Raw genomic sequence first — 21,382 nt, forward strand, 5'->3', positions numbered from 1 at the left:
CACTGCACGATTTTGTTCAGGTGATCTCTGAGGACAAATGGAGAGGTTTAGAGAAGATTAGAGATGGTTCTCAGGAAATTCTAATAGCAGACGTGCATGGTGGCGATGTGTTTTGCATTACTAAATTGCCTTGGACATCTTCAAACACTACCCTTTCCAGGGAAAAGGCAACAGGGAGAATGTCAAACTTTCAATATCATGAAACATTATTGATGGAAAATCTTAGTCTTGTTTTCTGGCTATGTGCTTTTCCTCAGTCTGGAAATCTATTGCTTCCCTTGCTGAATTAGAAATCTGTTTACATTTTCGTTTATCACTGAAGTCCAGTCACTAAACAACGAGTTTGAACTCGATTTTAATTTTTGTAAAAGTTCTTGTTCCCCTGCATACTCTTTGTCAACTTGCTAGATCGCTCTGCGTCTCAGCAAAAATGAGTGTTATGTTCTATTGTACAAAATGACAGAACTGGTATAAAGCATGACCACCACAGTACATGATTAGATCAAAGCTTACTTTAATGGTAATCATTTTATTTCCCAGCAAATTATGAAGGATCGTTGGATGAATGTTGGCTATGAAGACGATGAACTGAAGCCATATTCCGAGCCAGAGACAGATTTCAATGACATAAAACGAATAGGTACACCACTTAAAACTATTCTGAATTGTGGGATGTGAGAATTGCAGAGTTGAAATATATTGGCATTCTAAAAGTTCAACTGAAAAAAAATATTGTCATTTGTCCCCACCATTCCATGATAAATAAGGGGTTTAATTGTTATAGAACACTCCAGGGGGTGAACAGTTTCTTAGAGCTGCTCTTCATTCAATGCACCACCCATTCAGATGAGTCAAGTAAGATATATCATGAGTCAAATGTGTAAATCTGCTGGCTTGTGTGTTGGCCATGATGGGTTTGTTTATAAAAATGTGCTTTCAAATGGTTCGAAGGTATCGAAATAAAATTATCAGGGTGGTTCATTGCTGCATAATCCTAAATTCTGAAATCCCATAATATAATTATTTTCCATTCTGGTCTTTGAAGATTGGTGATTCGATCTGAAACACAAATTCGGTCCAACTATCTAGTCAAATTGTTTTCCGATGCAAATTGTCTCTTGAATATCTACTACCTAGCACCTACAGTGCCTGATTTAGCAACATGAAAATGCTGAAATTTGATTTATTATTCAAACTATTAAAAAAGCCATAGCATCCTAATCCTAAAACGCCTGCTCTTCTTTCAGTCAAAGAATTAATCTCACCTCCACATAAAGATCAACAAAATGCATAGAGATGCCACGCAATATAATGGCTATGAAGTTTAAAATCTTAGACTGGCAAGAATTTCTTGTGATTTTTGCATTTTCCCTGACCAGGTACTTGACCTTTCACTGAGGCCTCATAAGGGATGCATTGTGATCGAAGTGCTAATGAGAAACCCCTAGCCTGTCCTGGGTAGGTTACACCATCTGCCATATCTAGTCCTGTTTAAGCAATGACACGACTGGCTGTGGGTGCACTACTGTTTAGTGAAAGAATGCCTAATTGACAGAACACCAAATCCATGTCAGTATACTACAGTCATATCTGGTGTGTCTACTTGATGGTGCATGTGAAACACATGACAACATTCAGGGGAATTTCTTGACCTTATTTCTGTCGGGCTGGCATGGAAACAAACTCAAGGTAGACAACCTGGTGAACAGCGATGCAACCTTTATAAGGGCATCTCCTTTCTAAGCTCTGTTGATTGGCCATCTCAGAATGCCCGGATGATGATAATGTGTCTGAAATGTTGACTGGAAATAGACTTCCAAAAGCAGTGCCAAGGTTTGAATATGGTGGCCACCAAATGTTTGAATGCATGCATCCCTAGGATTGGAGACACAGTTCCCTCTCATCTCCAAATCTCCCATAAAGAGAGAGGGGCTGCACAATTGCCTTTGCATGTGTATGTGGGGGGCAGGGTGTAAGGGGAGTGGTCTCCCAAGATTCATGGATAATTTTTAGTTATGAAGTGGCTACAATCTACATGTGTCTACCATTCCCTCTTTCTCGCACTAGATCCCACAGCATTTTTTATGGAATCAAAAATAGCGACATTCCCTCTGATGGATGTAATAAAGGCGGTCTACATCACTGAGGCTTTGGAGGGGGTCTACGCTTATTTTTTCACAGTACCAAAGAAAGGAAAGGACAGTCTGCATACCATTTTCTACTTCACAGAATGAAATAATTCCTTCGCAGATGTTCAAGATGGGCCGGCTCGGCTTCTCTCTGCATTTTAAGTGGGCGGATTGTATTTGTATTTCTCGCACTAGACTGCATGCCCCAACTCGAAAGGGCCCAGCCCACTGACCCAGATGCAGTGCATGACCAGAACAAGATCAGGTTCTGAAAATTGCCAAAGATGCCTGTCGGAAGCCCCATTCGGCTCAGGCAACCAACCACCTAGTGGGAGCCAAATGCAAAGTGATGCACTACGGGAAATATAAATTTGTATACACTATTTTTAAGAAAAGTTACTGCAATGCCTCATTCCATCTAGGGCAAGTAAAATGTTGTTTGCAGCCGAGAAACTCAGAATATAGTGGAAAATATCACACGTGAACAAGGACTTAAAACCATCATTCAGTCCAGCTTATGTAGACTTTAGTGGCAGTGTGTCTACCTCTCCATATGCTATGTGGCCATGTATCTAGTGGGGGATGTGAAACAAACCAGCCTCCAAATTCTACCGTTCAACCCACCATTAGGTGACCAAGAGTAATTTGCTTCTACTATGATATGATATGATATGGTATTTGTAACGCGCCTATACACAAGTGTTTCAAGGCGCGACGAGGCAGGGAGGGAGGGAAACAAGGGGAAGACGGACAAGCGATCCTACTAGGCCAGGTGATGATTACTTGACCAAGGGAAAAACGAGTTTATTATTATGGTATTTATTGAGCGCAGACCTAGCTTCGAGAAGCAACAAAGCACTTTATAGAGGTATACAACAATACAGATACATAGCGTAGTGCTTTACAGACGTATACAACAGTACATATGCATAATGGAGCACTTGTCAGAGGCAACAGAACAGACATACAGCGGGGATGGGATACAGTGGGGCACAGAGGAGAGGGGTAAAGCTATTCTGGGTGGCAGGGAGGAGAGGGACGGGCGGCGAGGCAGGTGGCGTGAGGGGTGATGTGATGGCCTAGGTGTTGAGGCAGAGAGATTCCTTGAAGAGGTGGGTCTTAGTTCTGTTTTGAATTGTAGGAGCGTGGGGACGAGTCTGATGCTGACGGGGAGGAGGTTCCATAGTCTTGGGGCATAGGCAGAGAAGGATAGTTTTCTGGTCCTTTCCTTTTTGCAGCAGCGAATTACAAGTCTGCATTTGCCTTGGAGTCTGGTGGTGCGCTGAGATGCTGAGTTTCTCTGCAAGGTAGTTGGGTGACTTGAGGGCAACCGCCTTATAGATGATTCAGCAGTACTTAAAGGTGATTTGTGCGTGCATTGGGAGCCAGTGAAGGTCGACGAGGGTCGGGATGTGGTCTTATCTGCACAGACCCTTGATGAGGCGTGTGGCAGCTTCTAGGACACGTCTCAAGTGCACAAGGGAGGACGACATGAGGTTTTGAGGAGTGCATTACCCCCAACCAGGTGGGATAGGACCAGTGCGTGAGCGGTTGATCTAAAGCTGTCTGGTGGGAGGAAGGGCATGACTTTTGGCAGGAGGGAGAGCTGATACCAAGCTGTCTGAGTTTTCGTAGCTATGTGTGTCTTGAATGAGAGGTGTTTGTCAATGTGGAACCTGAGGGATTTAGCACAGAAGGTGAGCTAAGGTGTGAAGCCCTCAGAGTTCATGGTTGATAGGCAGGTCTGCATGCCTGGGTGTTCGGTGGTGTTAGTGAGGAGTGGGAATTCGTAACAAGTGCCTTGATGCCAAATCCCTTTCGTATCCAATCTACGGCCAAAACCAGTGCAACATAAACCTGAAGACCAAACTAGATCCCTTCAATGTTTCATGGGTTTCCAAGACAGTTATAAACACCATGGCTGCTCCTCCAGAACCAGGGAAGTCGATTGGGGGCCTAACTGCAGATTCACCCAGGACAACAACAAAAACGGACAGGGTTACTGCATCTCACATAATCAGTAGGAATCATTGGACTGTGTAAGGTGTTGACAGGGGGTTCTTCTTCCAAGAATCCTGTTTCCCTCATTCCTCTCTACCCTCTCATATCCCGTCTCACAACAACCACAGGCATTGGTACATATACTCTGCCATGATGTGAATAGAGAGTGTACTATTCTCGCAACTCTCTGAGCTCTGCTCATCCCTTTCTTTCGCTGTCAAGAGAAAGAAAAATGCTGGTCTCAGCAAAATGTTGGTGCTCTCAAAATATGACCTTTTTTCCCTAGGAGAAAGTGCACTTGCTGACCCCAGTGCAGCACTTATGTACATCCATCACATCTGGGCTTGGCTTGAATCCTCACAGGAAATTCCTTTGCTTCGTGGCGGGTGGTGCTGGTAGTACTCTTTTGTGGCTTCCGCACTACAGAGTGTGAATTCATGAAAGTAATGGCAGCGTTGGCCTCGTACCTGAGGAAGGATAGTATTTGCGTCTTCCCTTGCTTGGATGACGGGCTCCTTCAGCCTCACTCTCCACCAGAAGTGCAAGATCATCAAGAGACCCTTCATCCTGGCATTCACCCTGTGGCACTCAGTCAAGCCAGAGAACTCTCCTCTCACATTGGCATGATCTAGCACTACCTACCTGCAAGTGCATTCTTCACCCAGTAAAGGTTTCAGGCAGCTTCTTCTGCATTCTCTAGTTTCCAGGTAGGCTGGTCCATCCCTGCCTGTCTACAGGCTGTCCCATTTGCACGCTTGAGAATGTGATTGACACAATTAGCTTTGGCCTTGGCATGAGACCTAAAGACTCAATTCTAAAGTCTCACACAACCGTCTGTGGTCTCCAGGCCTCACTTCTGGTGTCCCAGTTCACCAGTACCGCCCACCACTTCCTATTCAGCAGCAGGACCATGCTGGGCCCTTTATTTACAATCTCTGGCCTTAGCCAAACACTTTCAGACACATCAGCTACCTGGTGCTGAACCCCCATCTCGCCAGCTCTGAAAGCCTTTCTACTCTGTCAGGGGCTATGCTGTTCTGCTATCCACAGCCAACATAATGGACCTCCTTTACATTAGTAAACTTGTGGGTCTCCATCTTGGCATGCTGTCCGTACTGGTTCTAAAATTATGGGTCAGTCTCAACTGCAGGTTGATACCAGTTGCACCATACTGAACCTTTTAACACGTTTTCAGATCTACTGGTCCTTTATGTAGGTCCTTTATGTATTGCACTTTTTCTGTCCCTTTGGGAAGATAATCTACTTCAAACCAAAAGCAGTATTCTTTAAGCTTGGAAACCTGGGTCCTGACACTTGGGACTTGTCACTTTGTCTTTGGACAACATGGCAGCCATTCTAGTGGCTCACAAGCAATCAACTCCGTCTCCCTATTGAAGTAAATGCCTGTTGGGCTCATACCAAGGAGATTAATCACTTTCTTGTCAATATAGATTGCCTTTTCATTGGTCACTTATCTAGCATATTCATGCTATCATATTCATCAAATCTTGCAAGCTTCACTTGGCTGCCATTATCTCCTACACGAATTTTAAGGACTCTACTTTCCCCTGGGTAACATTGTAAAGAAGCAGCCATTCAAAAGGCTCTTTCAATTGTTTCTGCCCGTCATACCTCCTCACCCTATTTGTGCCTGAACCATACTTTTTACTTCTGTTTGGTTTAGCCTATAACTTCAGTGGATTTAGGCAGATCAGCTAAGTTCATGCCCTCTGCTCAGAGGATCTTTATACTGTTATTCCCAAGAATAGGTGTAGTGATGTTAAAGCTGACATGTTTCCGTCTCGTGTCTGCCTCGCGCCTGTGTTTACATTCTAGGGACTGCAGGCACGAGGCAGAGCAGAGACGGTTGGAGAGTGTCGTTGGCGGCCATGCGTCCTGGACGGGCCTGTGTTAAATAAAGCTAAAGCTTTAAAGTTTACCCTATCGTACCTCGTTTTACAATGGCGACGAGGATGGGATAGGGTAAGCTTCGTATTCAGTGTTCATTCCTACATATGTAGCTTTAGATTTCCCCTCAATTGAAGAAATGCATTTTTATTTAAAATCTGCCTCCCTATGTTCTTGGCATACTGAGCCATCTGCGGCTGAGAGGGTCCTTCGTGCATTGAATGTTCAAAGGGCTCTGTGGTTTCAGAAGCCCAATAGACTTTTTGTTACTTTTGATGGCTAGGACCAGGTCAACTGTTCTCAAAGGACTTCTTTCCTTCTTCTCCTCCTCGTCGTCCGCCTCCTTCTCCTCCACCTTGTCATTAGTTTTACAACACCATGTTGCCCTGTGTATCACTTTGTGCAAGATCTACCTTCTCTGGTATGCATGCTTGGGACTCTACCGTGAATATGGAGGGAAAGGAGTGGGAAGGCGGCGTAAGCAAGAGTATTGATAACTTCTCTTCAAAAGGACAGCCTCCTTCTCCATAAAGAAATTCCAATATCAGTCCATAACTAATTCAGTAAGAAATGAACTGACTAGGGACCAGTAAAGGGTGTGAGCGTGCAGACACACGGCATGGTTGGGACACACATTCATGCACTCCAGTACCATAAAGTATACCTTCATTCTTTGCACGCGGTACTGAGCATATTTTCAATTCTGTAAAGATGAGGGGATGCGGTGAAGCACTAAGAGTACAGTAGTTCATATGGCACGTAATTTATACCTGATGTTTAGTGTTTTCACCGAATTTTTGGATTGATGGCATCATTGATCCTCATGTCAGGCTGAAAATGAGAAACTCTCCCCTTTAACTCTTCTCATTTGGATAAAGCGTCTGATCCCAAGAACACTGATGAAATAGTGTTCCACTGCACCAGTGTGCGCTGTTGTAAAGGCTCATGAACACATCCTCCTTCGTGGGTTCTCCTTTGGGCAGACTCGTTCTCAGACTAGCATAAAAAAAAAAAACTTGTCTGCAAATGGTTTAGGAGCTCACTTCATCCATCTTCAAACAGAAAGGCTACGCAGAGGCCGGCTGATCATGCATACACTTTTAAGGACAGAATGCAGTTTTATTTTGAATTAAAATGGTTCTGCTCCATAAATGCCTCTATGGTTCAGCCCCTTCTTACCTTAAAGAGAGTCTCATACAACATACTCGTGTAGGTCCAGACGGTCTTGTGACACCGTGCGCCTAATATGCCCCAGAGTAAAACGAGTTGGGGGGAGCAGACGCTCTATTCCTTATTCAGGCAGCAATTGCTTGGAGCAACCTGCTGGCTGAATTGCGTAAAGAAAGGAATTTGTTTACTTTTCGGAAATGGCTGAAGACCACTTTGTTTGATTAAATGGTCCTTCCGATACCTTGTCTTTTTTGTGATATGTCCTTGGTGTTAATGTATGCTCTGATGCCAGCGGGCCTTGGCGCATAATAAACAAATGAAGGAGGAAGATTGTCCATATTTACATGGACAACACTACAACCATGTACTATTTCATTGATCAATGGGAAACTCATTTTCATCTTTTTGTGCGCTAGCATCGTAGATTCTCGCCCTTTACAATCCACTTTGAGAAAATTGGTTACTTTATGCAAAAATGAGAAGTAGGCATTCACCATTGTTGATAGAAATGTAGTACTTGTAACCATGGCAACTTCAAATACTCCGTTCATGCCATTATGATGGGGTAGGGTTTGGGCTCTTTAGGGGTCGGTATTTTGGTTCACTGCATAAAACATTATTTGTCCCCTTTAAACAGTAAATTACGAATGTCCCATTAGTCTAGGACGTAATGCACCTGTAAAAGACCTGGACTTCCAGAGCAGCTGAATCTCCACCCCTCGCCCCTGTCAAATGACAATGCATTCTTTCCTATAGCTGCCTATTTGTAAATTGCTATGAAGTGATATTACTCTTGTTCACTTTCTTGTTCTAATAGATTTGATGGTGACTATGGGTTTTTCAAGAGAGGAAATCAATGACTCAGTATTAAACCAAAAATATGATGAAGTCATGGCAACGTACCTGCTTCTGGGCAAAAAGCCACCTGAAGTAAGTATGTTCTTCCATTCTTGTGGCTGCTTTCTCTGAGTGGGAATGTCGTGTTTTAAAGGATTCTCTCTCTCTGGATCTTTTGGACTTTCACGGCACTAGACTGGGAATGTTCATTTTTAGGAATTGTTGTGATGCAATATTTTCGATCAGTGGTGATTTGACAGTGTGTGATGTGGCAAGATGTGTTTTCTACCACTTTTCCAAATTCTTCATTCTTAGTTTAGACCTTTTTGCATTTATCATTTTCAAATCTGAAATATTTGACCACGTAATGTTTATACACATCCTAATTTGAAAAGCCTCCACCAATATGATTCTGACATAATGTTTCATTATTCTTTGATCACCATATACAGTGTTTTGCGGCCTTTTAATTGAGGGGGGGGGGGGCTTAAAGTGGTTTTCGAAACCTAAAATGCTTCTCCTGTTGCATTATACAGATGTCTGTGTTTACAGAGGGTTCTCAAGAGTAACTCACCCCTGATAAGTGGGATGCTGATTGCAAGCACCCAAAGGTCTGAAATAACATGAAAAGATAAACTGACTGCCAGTACGTTTAAAAGACTTTTAATAACACGTTGTTTATCTTGCATCTCCTGGATGATTATGGGGGCTTTGCTTTCTCATGCACTCATTACATACACTTAAACAAATAATGAACTGATTATAGGCGCCCTTATGGTTTTGATTGAGTTAGTGAAAGGAGAGTTGTTCTCTTACCAATATTCCAAACAAATGAATTACAACAGAAGATTTAATTGGTTGATCCATGCTGGCTAAGGGATAATTTTATTTGTATTTTGGGCACATACCATCCTGACCTGCTGTTATTTTGTACTACATAAAGAAATAATCCCTTTCCTCCAGATGCTCTGAATAGCACAGTCTATCAAAACCTCTGTACCCCTCTCCACACATTAAAGTGGGTGGGTCAGTTTCAAATTTGTTTCATTCACCATAACGTTGGAATAATGAGGGAAGTTTAACAGTGAAAGACTATGCATACAGAATCTTGTTTTTCTGTGAGACGATTTGGGACATGTCTGGCAAGTACAAACATTTCTGTGAAAAAGGTAGATGAAAAATAATCAAAAGGTTTCCGAGTGTTCCACCCATTATGGACTTGTTAGAGCAGTTTTTCTGAAGTCATACTAAGGGCTTAGCAAAACCATACAACTAAAACAGTACAAAACTCCACTCTTAGTGTAAGGCTGTACCACCTGAGTATATGGTAGCATAGATAAAGCAGCCAGGCCTATCCTAGGAGGGAGAGAGGGATGTAGGAAGGTACAAAGAAATTGTAGTATACCAAGGGTTCAACAGAAACCCTAACAATCGGAAGTATTATACAAAATAATGGTTTATTATAAATAGGTTGCAGGGAAAGTCAGAGTTCCTGAGGAAGTTTCTTCAAACAAGTCAGTATTTCACTTTAGAGTTAGTTGAGAGGGTCCAGGGACTTCTGTGAAGACACCCTATGAGGATTCCAGCAGTGTGCCTGGGTGAACTTGATGAGAGAACTCCCAATCACAAGAAACACCCCAAAGCTATCCAGAAGTCACACAGACTTAAAGGAATAGTGCGCTCAAAAATATTCTTGCCTTAAAAGATGGGCAATAATCCAAAACCTACATTAAACATATTTTAATGAAAGTTCATATGTAAACATTTGAGCAAACAAGGCTCAAAGTTTTTACATGGGAGCATCCATTTTGTAATTTCAGGCAGCCTAATCAGCTCATGTTAAGCTCTGCCCTGGCGGCACTAGATAAGTAGCAAAAGCCCCCTACTGGGAGCTTTTGCTTGCTGCAGCCAGAGCACAGCTCAACATGATGAGGCTGACTTCACTTTCATTTTACGTTTTTGGTGCTCCTCAAGCCCAGGGAAGCACAGAAAACGTAAAATGAAGGCAAAAGGCAAAGGCGCAGCAATTACAAATACAACATTGTTGTATTTGTGATTGCCGTGGTTGGAAAACCACAGAAATCATAAATACAGGAACATTGTATTTCTGACTGCGGCGGCATTCACGTGGAGTCCCCTGGGCTCCCCCAACCCGGGGGAGCCCAGGAGACTCCACGAGAAAGCCGCCATAGTAAGAAACACTGCAGAATTTCTAAACACACCTGTGTTGTGTTTCTGCCTGCAGCGGCTTTCACTTTGAGTCTCCTGGGCTTCCCCAGGCAAGGTGAAAGACAAAGGGCTGCAGAGGTTGGGACTACTCCCACGCTTCTTGCCTTCTCAGACCCACTGGAGCCTTGGCGGGGAATACAAAGGATTCCTGCCAAAGACAAAACTCCCACTGAGGTTGTTCCCCCGTAGAATGGCAGGGGAGACCTTAGAAACTACAAACAAGAAATGGCGAAAAAAGAAGGATCTCACTTTTTTTGAAAATAGGGGTCCTTCTGTGCATTACCGAGGCCGAATTAACAGCCTGTGAGTAAAAATGACTAAAAGTCCTAAAGGTAAAACCGCTGCCACTTGCAATTGTAACACAAATGTTACAAGTAAGTAAGGAAGTGGATACATTGTATCCCACCAGCACTCCACATAAGGTGGGGTGTGCTGGCTCACTATAATAAAATGTAAAGTGGGATGGAAATTCCTCTTTACTACTTGGGAACTGTAGTTCACCAAAGTACATGAAAGAGAAATTTAAAGGGGAGCCCATAGGGACAACCCAGCCTAAGCTCAAAAGTTGTAGGAAACTACAACTTCAACCATACACAATGGAGATACATAAAAAGCTCACCCATAAAGTGTAAAAGAGTAGGTAGGCGGGGGGAGAATTCCCCTTCACCTAGGGACAAGGTAAAATAGTTACCTAGTCAAAGTAAAATTTCTGGGGTTGACACAGGTCAATAGAATTTAGCATAGATTTGAATATCTTACCTAACAGGGTGAACCAGGAAGGCACACATACATGGAGCTTTTCCAGGACTTATAAGTTGAACCGTTCATTAGAATTGTGTATTATACATGTCCAAGGCAGTTGAGATTCACAGGTTTGAATGAATATTGGTGGGCACTGGATATGTACGTATACTCGTTGTAATTCCTTGAATCTATATATCAATTTTAATTCCTTGAATTTGTAATGTATTTCAAATCTCTGTTCTCTGTCCCTCGCTATTCCACCCTCACACCTTTTCTACGCTACCTTAAAGTCATTCCTTCCCGACACCAATGTTAAAATCAGGCAGAATTGGAATGCAATTGCTAAGCATACACGCTTTTCTTATGTTCCTCTCTTCCCTTAGAAAACGGGCCCCGTGCTTCTCCCTCTAGGAAGAAGAGACCATAGCCATTCAAGACTGAATCACTGATTCAGCTGTAGAACTAGACACTTCGCTGATGCTTTGTGTCCCTCATGCTCAAGGCATGTTTCATATCCCCTTTACTCAAAGCTCATGCTGGACACCCGGATTTTAGCTAAATTTACACCGAACACCAACCGTCCCATTATTGCAAAAAACATAGAGCAATGGTGGTGTTGCCATTAATTGTTTTTGACACCTTTGATTACGTTTGCCCCCTGCAATCATGGTTTATCCCAAGACACGGGTCTGGGACTGCCTTACTTGACTATTCGGCCATGCCCTGGTCGCAGTTGATGTGGGGGAAAATGTGTTTTGTTGATCAGGTTGGATCTCTCAGCTGCCTTCAGTACTGTTGAATATGACATCATGCTCCACAACTTGGCATCAGTGGCAAACATATAACCAGTATAACAAGTAGCTGGTTTAGGTCCCTCTTTGAGGATTGAACCCAATGATTGAGCATGGTTCATTTCGAATTGGCTACTTCTAAAATTACATATGGGATGCACCAGGGGTCCCCAATGTCACTTCTTTCATTCATCGCGAGGACCTTCCTAGTTTCTATGCAATCTTATGACTGATATTCAGGCTAATGTGAGTTGGCAGGGGCGGAATGAGAATTGATTGCCCTGTAGTACTGCCTAGACCCCATTCTGATCTGGATAGAGGTCACAGATGTATAACTTAATATCTCTAAAACCAAGCAGATTATTTTCTGGACCAAGAAGATGAAAGACCTTGCCACGCATTTCCACCACCACGCCAGGGTTTGGACACTTGCTCCATCTGTGCCCAAAAAGTAAAACATCCAGGCTTCATTTCTTCCTGTTTGATAAACGGATATCTGACCCTGCAGGTTAGTTCGGTGGTTAAAAGCTGTTTAGAAAAGTGCTCCCTGATCTCTCTCCAAACATAAATCCCTGATTGAGTGGGCATCTTTCAAACCTAGGTTAGACTTTGCAAACTCCCTGGGTGCAGATGTCATATCTGACCTGATGCTTGGACTTCAGAGCGCCCAGAATGCAGCAATCTACCTGGTCTGTGGCTGGCCATAAAGGAGAATATGTGCCCACTTCTAGACAATCTCTTAACTAATTGAGTGTGGGGAAAACATGAGAACAGTTTTAATTGGCTTGCCTGGCCTCTAGGGGTCTGAACCATGCTGTGCCATCATTTACTCCTTCTTCCACCCCTCAGTCTTCAAATGTTTATCCAAAGGGTGGTGTTCTGCAATGCAACTAAAGCCAGAAATGTTTAACCTCAAGAGTACACTATAAACCAGGCAGGACTTCCATCTGGACAAATAACTGGCATAAACCAACCCTTCCTTGCAAGCACAGGGGATGCCATCGCTGAATACAAGTCATACCAGTCTTGTCTATGCTGGTATGACATCTCATGGTTTCCGAGCTGTCGTACAATTCTATGGCCATAAGCATGCGGGCTGGATGGACCAGGTACAACATCTCCCTCAGTATAGAAATGAGAAACTATGCACATGCCACCAATAGGGAGCAATGTCCTTCTGATCCTTCTGTTTTTCATTTCTTACAGGCTGTCTCCTCACACTTAAGGTTGAATCTGGGACAAGCCGAATTTCTGGAAACATTTTCAGAGACTGGCCATTTGTGTTCTTCCGTCGGTCTCCTAACTTTTACTCCATCAAACATGATATATGATATGGCATTTATAACGCGCCTATACACAAGAGTTTCTAGATGCCACAAGACAGGGAGGGAAGACAATGGAAGACCAGACCAACTATCTTAGTAGGCCTTGTGTCATTCACTTCATGCAAGTGCGACACAAGAAGTGCAGGGAGAGGGGGAAGCGCAAGGGAGACGGTAGGAGGAAAGTGCGATCATGGCAGCAGGCTAAGAGTAAGTGCAGGGCAGCTCTGGGTAAGTGCAAGGAGGCAGAGGGCAGTAGTGGTTACCTTTGCAGCCCCTAAGTTTGCAATAGGCCCGGAGGCAGTGCAAGGCAAACTGGTCATGGAGGAGCCTGGTACCCAGTCAGACTCTTGAGGGTACCTAGAAACCAGTCAGCACAGCAGACAGGTATATTTTGCAATGAAGTGAGAGGGGGGGAAGGGAAGGTCTTGAGCCGCTTCCGGAACTTCAGGTGGTCCGGCTCAAGTCTGAGAGGGTATGGCGGGCTGTTCCAGAGAGAGCCGTCTGCAGAGGAGAGAGATCTACCTCCCACTCTCTGCTTGGAGAAGCGTCTGACCCTCAGACAGTTGGTAGTAGCTGAGCAAAGCGCTCTAGAAGGAAGGTATTTCGGCAGAGAGAGTTGAATGTAGTGCAGGCCCCGACCCCAGAAAGTCTTGTGGACGATGCAGAGAGAGGACCACTTCTGACCATTATCTCGTAGTAGACTGCTCTTTCCTACCTTTACCACTTTTCTTGTTGGCCTGTATATGGAGCGTCCCTTGTGGGGTATCCGGTTATTCTAACGAATGTAAAAGTTTTCAATGGCAAATCTTCAAATTTGTTTTGTCGAAATGTCATTCTTTTGAATGACAATTTTGTTGAAAAGATTCAAAGGTGCCATCGACATGTGATGGGAAGTATTAGTGCAGGGCTGGGGTCAGGGTTAGGGTTGAGGGTTGGGGTTAGTTTGTGTTAAAATAGGATTAGGGTTGTGGCTTGGGTTAGTTTAGGGGTTAAGTTAGAGTTGAGGCTAGGGTTGGGGTTAGGGTTAGGGTTGGGGCTAGGGTTAGTTTAAGGGTTATATTAGCGTTCGGGTTAGGGTCGGGGCCACGGCTAGGGTTAGGGTTGGGGCTTGGTAGGTCATCCAGATGTACTTTGAAGGTGTCTTTGAAAATCTTTGTGTCGGTGTGGGGCAATTCAGAATGTAAGTATGCTGATGGCCACTTTGTCCAAGTCCAACAGTCCCCTCATTTTCCCATTAAAGACTGTCAGGAGGAAATCCGGTTCCATGTCCCTTGACCAACACACTATGAAAAAGTTCTACTTTTTAATTTTGTGGGGGCTTCTCGAAACAGCCCTTTCCCTAGACTATATTACCACTACCCGAACTCCCGTCCCCTTTTAACTGCTTAACCCCCTATAAATTTCGATTACTTTTTCAAATTAAATTCTTCGTAGACAATCACTTCAAAGAAATGTGCGTCAGTAAAACACAATACCGGAAATCCTATTCTTTTCTTCCTGTGTCTTCCTTACTCTGTATGGTCCGCAAGCTGTTCCTGCGGGATCTTCTGCACATGGGTGCAAAGTTTGCCACAGAACTGTACCGAACACAGCTCTCCCTAAAGCAAACCCACGTTGAATTACATGAAACATCCTGTAAAAGTGAACACAACACTTCCTACATCAACAGTCTGCTTAAAGTCCTACAGAAACCTAAATGGGATCACAGCAACCAACCATAAGCACTGCAGGTATAAAACAGTCCCTGTGTAACATGAGAGTGACCTGTTGACTAACATAAGGCCATGTTATTCAAGCTGGCATCTCAATGCCTCGGCCTTGCTAGAACTTAACTAACCTCAACTAAAACAAATAAAACATAGATTTATGGTATAGCTGTTACACAATAATCGGGGGGAATGCCCCACTTAAACTCTACTAATAGATGCAGCGTAATCTCCATCAGCAAAAATAAGTGACTTGGTTGAAACTCCATAACTGCACCTGCCTAAACCAGCAACATAGCTGCGGCCCCACATTGATATGATATGATATGATTGTTTATTTATATAGCGCCTATACACAGAAGTGTTTCAAAGCGCTTCAAGGAATGAGGGAACATAGGAAATACAGTACATTCAGTAAAGTCCTTGAGCAATATAGAATGTGGAAAAAACTACCGTAATAGGCCTGACGACATTTCTGATAGTGCAAGTGCCAAAAAACAAGTAGGGTAGGAGGGAATGGAGAAGGAGAACAAAGCAAGCAGTAACATTACTATGTCTGTCGACAATTTACGCAGTGCAGGAGGAATACAAGAGGAGGGTTGGGAGGGGAGGGCAGGGATAGAGGGGGAGAGGAGGAACAAGACAACTGCTGAGCCAAATTCATCAGATAAATTTAGAAACGGGAGGGGGATGGAGAACAAAGGGGCACCTTCTATGCAGCAAGCGCAGATCTCGATGCCCAGTTCTCATACTTCAAGCCTGTGTATAGCCACTACCTCTTTCAACATCAAAACCTTGCTTGGAATCCGTGTCCACTGCCATCAGACTTGTAATCCGCAGTACCAGTATGGCAAACGTCCTCTGAAATGTTCAGATTGCAAGCAGCACTACCAACATGGCAAACATCTTTTAATATGACTGTGGCAATGCTAGTCATCTGGGCAATAGTTTGTGGAACACGCTGTAAGGGAAAAGTTACCTCTAGCCCATCTGTGATCCTGAATGTCCCTGCTGCTATGAAAATGCCCTGTGCTAACGCTGACCTCCACTGTAAGAAAAATGTTACCTCTGCCCCTTTTGATTTCGAATGCCTCTGCTAAGCTTCCCTGTGGGAATGCTGACACGGATTGCAATATAGTTACCCCCGTGCATAACATCTAATGCTTGCTGCAAGCTGCCTGCCTCCCCCTATGCAGACTTCTCGAAAATCAATGCCTGCATTATGATGCCCAACACACCACTGCCCTGCACCTTCACAACATCCAAATCACGAAAAGAAATTCTGCCCCTAACATCCTCCGCTCCAGCGTCATCCTCACGCGCACACACCCCTCCGAGATGACACCCAGCTACCCCACATCACCTCTAACGCCTCTATCTCATGGCCTGACTTACACCACCAACCAACCTCCCTCAAACCTCTTGCCTACCCCCAATTGGATTGGCACCCCTGAGCAACGCTCAAGTTTCACCAATGGATTTAGCACACTGCTAGTCCCCCTAAACTGCCCACCAAGACCCATTTGCACCTATTAGCAACCACCACCAGCCCACCCCGACTCCTCGCAACTCCATTGCCTCTCGTTGCAAGGCAATCCACTCCCTGCATGGGCATCACACGCCTACACAGACTCACCTCCAGACTGACCAAACCCCTCCACCCTACACTCTCCACCACTCTCACCTACACAGGCCCCACCAGACTACTTTGCCTTTGATCCTGAATTCTAGTGCCCACAGCACCCCCACCCTCCAAACCCTCTAATTCCCACCTCTCCCAACCCTCTTTCTCACACACCACACACGCAACGAAGACCACCAATCCCAAACCACCCTACCACTGAACCCAAAGATTTTGCTTGCGCCTTGATCAACGCTTGTTCGATCTGCGCACATAATGTCCACGACCTCATATAGGACCTCAACCTTTGCCATCCCAGAAACCTGGCTGCACGATGCAGCAGGCCTGTCACTGTCCATTGCGCTACCCCCTGGCTACGCCATCCTTCGAACCGACAGAGTTGGCTCATCAGGCGGCAGGGTTGCCATTATATACAAAACTATCCCCATCAGACCCTCCCTTTCTCTTCCCTTCCAGGCTATGAACTCCTCTTAGCCAAAATAGAAACCCACTCCCAAACAACCATTAACCCCATTAACCTCCTACTCCTCTACCGTCGACCAATAACGTCAGTTCCCCTCATACCAAAATACCCTCACTCATCGCCCCACTACTGAAACCCAAAACCAAATTCGTGCTCCTGCGCGACTTCAACCAAGGCTTCAACGACCCCACAGACCAGAAGTCTGTCGCCCTCGCTGAGATGAACCTCACCCAAGCAGTCTCCACCCCACCCCAACCCATTCCAAAGGCAGAACCCTCGATTGGATCCCATCTATTAATATCCCCACCCAGGACACCGCCATTAACCCTGTACCGTGGACAGAACACTCCGTGATTCAGGTCTCCATCACCCCCATGACCAATACCTCCAAGAAAACTGATGAACCACCACTCATCACTGCCAGACACACCCGTAAACTTACCAAAGAAACACTGGCACCCACCATTCTCGCCCTAGAGTTAGAGCCGGATAGAACCGACCCTGAAGTCTTCCTCAATGCCGACTATTCGGCTCTCCTCATTGCCGTAGACCTGCCTGCCCCCCTCAGAAGCTCATCTCATAAAAAAAAACTTTCACCACAATTGGTTAACTCAAGAACTCGTCACACTCTGCAAACTGAAACGTGCCAAAGAACACCTGTGCAGGAAAGACTCCACCACCCACAATAAGAAAGCCTTCTCCAACTCGGCCTCCACATACAAAAAAAGCTGTTATCACCACAAAAGCCAGCATCTATAACATCAGCATCAGTGAAGCCAGTGTCAACACTAGATAACTTTTCAAGATCCTCAAGGAGCTCAACATCCAAGGCCCCCCTTTCCAACAGCTTCCCCAAAGACAAAGCCTGGTACTCCCTGGTCCTATCAGCCCTTATGAATAAAACTCATACACTCCACAACAAAACCATTGCCAAATAATCCATACTCCTCCCTACCAAGGACACCCTACTATCCAGCGTCTCACTCGCACCAAATACCCCCCCTTTTAAATTCTCCCGTCTCCCCACCGACATACATAACACCATCCAAAGCTTCCAACCGCGTAGGTGACGCCTGCCCCGCCAACCTCATCAAAATCTGTGCAGAACCCCTTGCTCCAACTATCACAAAACTTATGAATGCATCCTTCGACACCCGCACTATCCCCAAGTCCATCAAAGAAGCATGGGTCACACCACTCATGAAAAAACCCACCCTGGACCCCACACTTCCCACCAATTACCGCCCCATCACAACCGTTCCCTATCTCTTGAAAATCCTCGACTGTACCGCCTATTCCCAACTCCAAACCTACCTAGAAACAACCTACTTTGCACCAGACAATCTGGCTTCAGGCTCAGACACAGCACTGAATCTGCTCTCCTCGACCTCAAAATACAGCTTGATCACATCTGCAACACTGGAGAACTTGCCATCCTCCTCCTATTCGACCTGTCGGCTGCCTTTGACCTCATTGACCACAACATCCTCTGCCACCACCTCACAATCTGTTCAACCTCTCTGTCGAAGCAACCGACTGGATAAAGTCCTTCCTTAGCAAACAAACTTCCTTTGCAGGGTCCGAATCTGCAAATCCCACCATCGTTTACTTTGGTGTCCCTCAAGGATCCTGCCTTTCGCCAACACTCTACAACATGTACACAAAGCCACTCTTCGACCAATTGGATAAATTAAACATCTCTTACACCAATTTCACAGATGACAAGCAGGTTCTCCTCAAACTCACTGGCAACTAGAAACTCGATTCTGTCAATGTCAGCCAGATCTTTAGCATCATCCAGGCCTGGACCGCAAACCACCACCTATGCCTCAATGATGATAAAACAGAACTACTTCATCTCCTTTTGCATCAACGGCAACATTACCCCTGTTTCCACCCATGTGAAAACTCTAGGGGTATACTTTGACGCCGAACTTAACATGCATAAACACGTCATGGCTATTGCCTCATCCGCGGCCTACTCAACGAAACTCATTAATCTATCTAGGAAATTCCACACCGGCGACAACTGCCTTACACTAGCCAGAGCCATCATAGGTAGCAAACTTGACTACTGTAACGCCATCCTTGCAGGTACGTCCTCGAAAAACCTAAAGAAAACTGCAGTGTGAGGGATAAAATGCTCCCGACTACATCTCCAATGTGAGACGTGAAGCCCGCTGGCTCCCAGTTCAAGCACACATAGAGTTTAAAATCCTATCCATCACCCACTGCTGCATACATAACATTGCCCCACCCACTTTAACCATCGCATCTCAAGAAAGCCTATCTCATTCAGCCTGCGCTTCTCCTCCTTCACCTCCCTAAACACCCCAATGTTCTCTAGAAAAAGAGCAGGAGGATCTAGCTTCAGTCATCGATCCCACCATCTGCAACATTCTACCGCCCAACATCAAAGACCCCTCCTGCATGTCCTTCCGCAAAAACATAAAAACATGCATGTTCAACAAGTATGATTGACAAGTGCTCTCCCTGTACTATTTTATGACTGGATAACCAACGTATGATACAATGCCTGTACAATGTGTCTTAATGTACCGATTAATTTGTAGCCACTAATGCTGGGATGGCTCTGGTTCTTGGGCACTACCAACAACTGCAATAAATAAATAAATAAACACATACCCTTATCGAATGTTTCAGAACTACCCTGTTAGACCACTGTGTTGCTCACTGCATGAGGCAGCACATTCTTGGCTGAGCACACCTTAGAACACCATCGCCAGCACTTCAAATATCCCTGCTAGGAGGTTACATCATTTGCCCTTCAGACAGTGATGCCACTGCCTCTGCATCACCTGGCAGTCATTAGGCTGCCCAGCTCAACTGCTGCCGCAGTCCAAGCACTCAGTCCTTCTTTCTTTACTGTGCTGCAGCCCACACACCAGTGGAAATTACCAACACCTTAAGGGCACAATTAAGTCAGAGTTCCTCACCTTTCTTTTAAGCAAGTAGTTGGTCACTATTCTTTGGCAACAAGGACACTTGCAGTTGCACTTGCTCTTAACTATGCTTTTCACACAGGACTTAAGATGTGGCGCTCACTCCTACTGAGGTTTGCTTTTGAGGAGCGTGTGCCTTCTCCAAATATATTCCCTCTACCACAGCCCCACAAATGATCTGTCTTCTTTCCTCACATAAAGCAGCTCTTCACTTGTAATGCCATCAGCCACAGGATAAGTACATAATTGGATAGCCTGTAGCACACCCATCCAAGTGGGTATCTTTCTCTCTTGCTGAAATCCGGGGAAAGGTGTGGGGTGTCCAAATGTCATGTAGCTAACAGGAACTATGCAAAATGTAGTGCAGATTGGTGAAACAGTGAGGAATTGTGTAACGAACAACGCTTCGCCAAGCAATAAACCCACAAACAAATGTTGACTTATGCTGAAATCCAGGGAACAGGGTGTGCTGTCCAAATGTCTTGTAGCCAGTTATGTCCGCAGGGTCCTACAGAAAACTACGCAAAGTTTGGTGCAGATTGAAACGGTGTGGAATTGTATATGGAACAATGCTTCGCCATAAATCCCGCCACAAACACATTTTGGCTTTTGTCAGTTTGTTTGTTCAATTTGTGAAGAAAATGTAAGGGTTGTCCATCGCTTTGTGGTGCTCACTTTATAAGCGTGCCCAGATAGATGGACAGTGAGAAACCTGTAATGTCAATGAGAACCTCAGTTTAGAGTCTGCTAACGTATTCTTTTGTTTGTTTTCCTTGTGTCATTTATAGTTTGAAGGAAGCGAGTCCCTCTCCAATAGTAATTTGTGTCAAAGGTCTAGACCCAGCAGTGATCTGAACAACATTTCTGGTCAGTCTCCTGCTCACATGAAGGTCCAGCGCAGTATATCGGCCAATCAGAAACAACGGCGGTTCAGTGATCACGGTGGGGATGACATTGAAACAAGTAAAGTAACACACAATTCCATGCCTGAGTGTGCAGTGTCTTTGGCCTTGGCTTTCTGCATTTCCTGTGTGGTGGATACCATTTCGTAGGTGTTGTGTTCTCTTGCCTTGCAGCAGTTTCACCGTTATTTTCTGCTCATGTTTCCTGTACTATTTGGCTCCTTATTTAACATAAACCAACAGTGTGAGGATATTGTTTTACCTTTAAATCTTTGACGGGGCAAACCGTGTTAGATAAACTTCCTCAAAGTAAGGGTAACATTGCAAGACTCCTTTCTTGTCACTGTCTCCTCATCAAGCATGTACTTGCCATGACCTCAAGCAGTAGTTATAGTCAATCTGATAGTTCAGAAAAGAAAGCCATAACACTGGCAATAGTAAATACAAATGTATTGTATGTCCCTGCCTGAAACAGTTGTTGTGATTCCTGTTTAAGTTGTTTGCCCTGTTTCCTCGAACGTTTACAACCACTACCACTGCCTGCCTTGAAATGCCACATGCTCATCTGTAAA

The 21,382-nt window shown here is 44.7% G+C and overlaps 1 protein-coding gene across 4 annotated transcripts in view; it reads left to right on the forward strand.

The window, feature by feature from the left end:
* Positions 1-21,382, forward strand: part of MARK1 (microtubule affinity regulating kinase 1) — a 947,566-nt gene that overhangs the window by 764,503 nt on the left and 161,681 nt on the right. For 2 of the 4 annotated variants that reach the window (XM_069608596.1, XM_069608593.1), the window contains exons 10-12: positions 541-640; positions 8,026-8,138; positions 20,697-20,850. In XM_069608596.1, the coding sequence (XP_069464697.1) occupies positions 541-640; positions 8,026-8,138; positions 20,697-20,850 (367 nt within the window). Of the gene's footprint in view, positions 1-540; positions 641-8,025; positions 8,139-20,696; positions 20,872-21,382 lie in introns of all 4 variants that reach the window. The other 2 variants (XM_069608592.1, XM_069608594.1) reach the window with 1 other exon arrangement.

Source organism: Ambystoma mexicanum, chromosome 4q (genome assembly GCF_040938575.1).
Source record: "Ambystoma mexicanum isolate Mex_15411 chromosome 4q, UKY_AmexF1_1, whole genome shotgun sequence".
NCBI lineage: Eukaryota > Metazoa > Chordata > Amphibia > Caudata > Ambystomatidae > Ambystoma > Ambystoma mexicanum.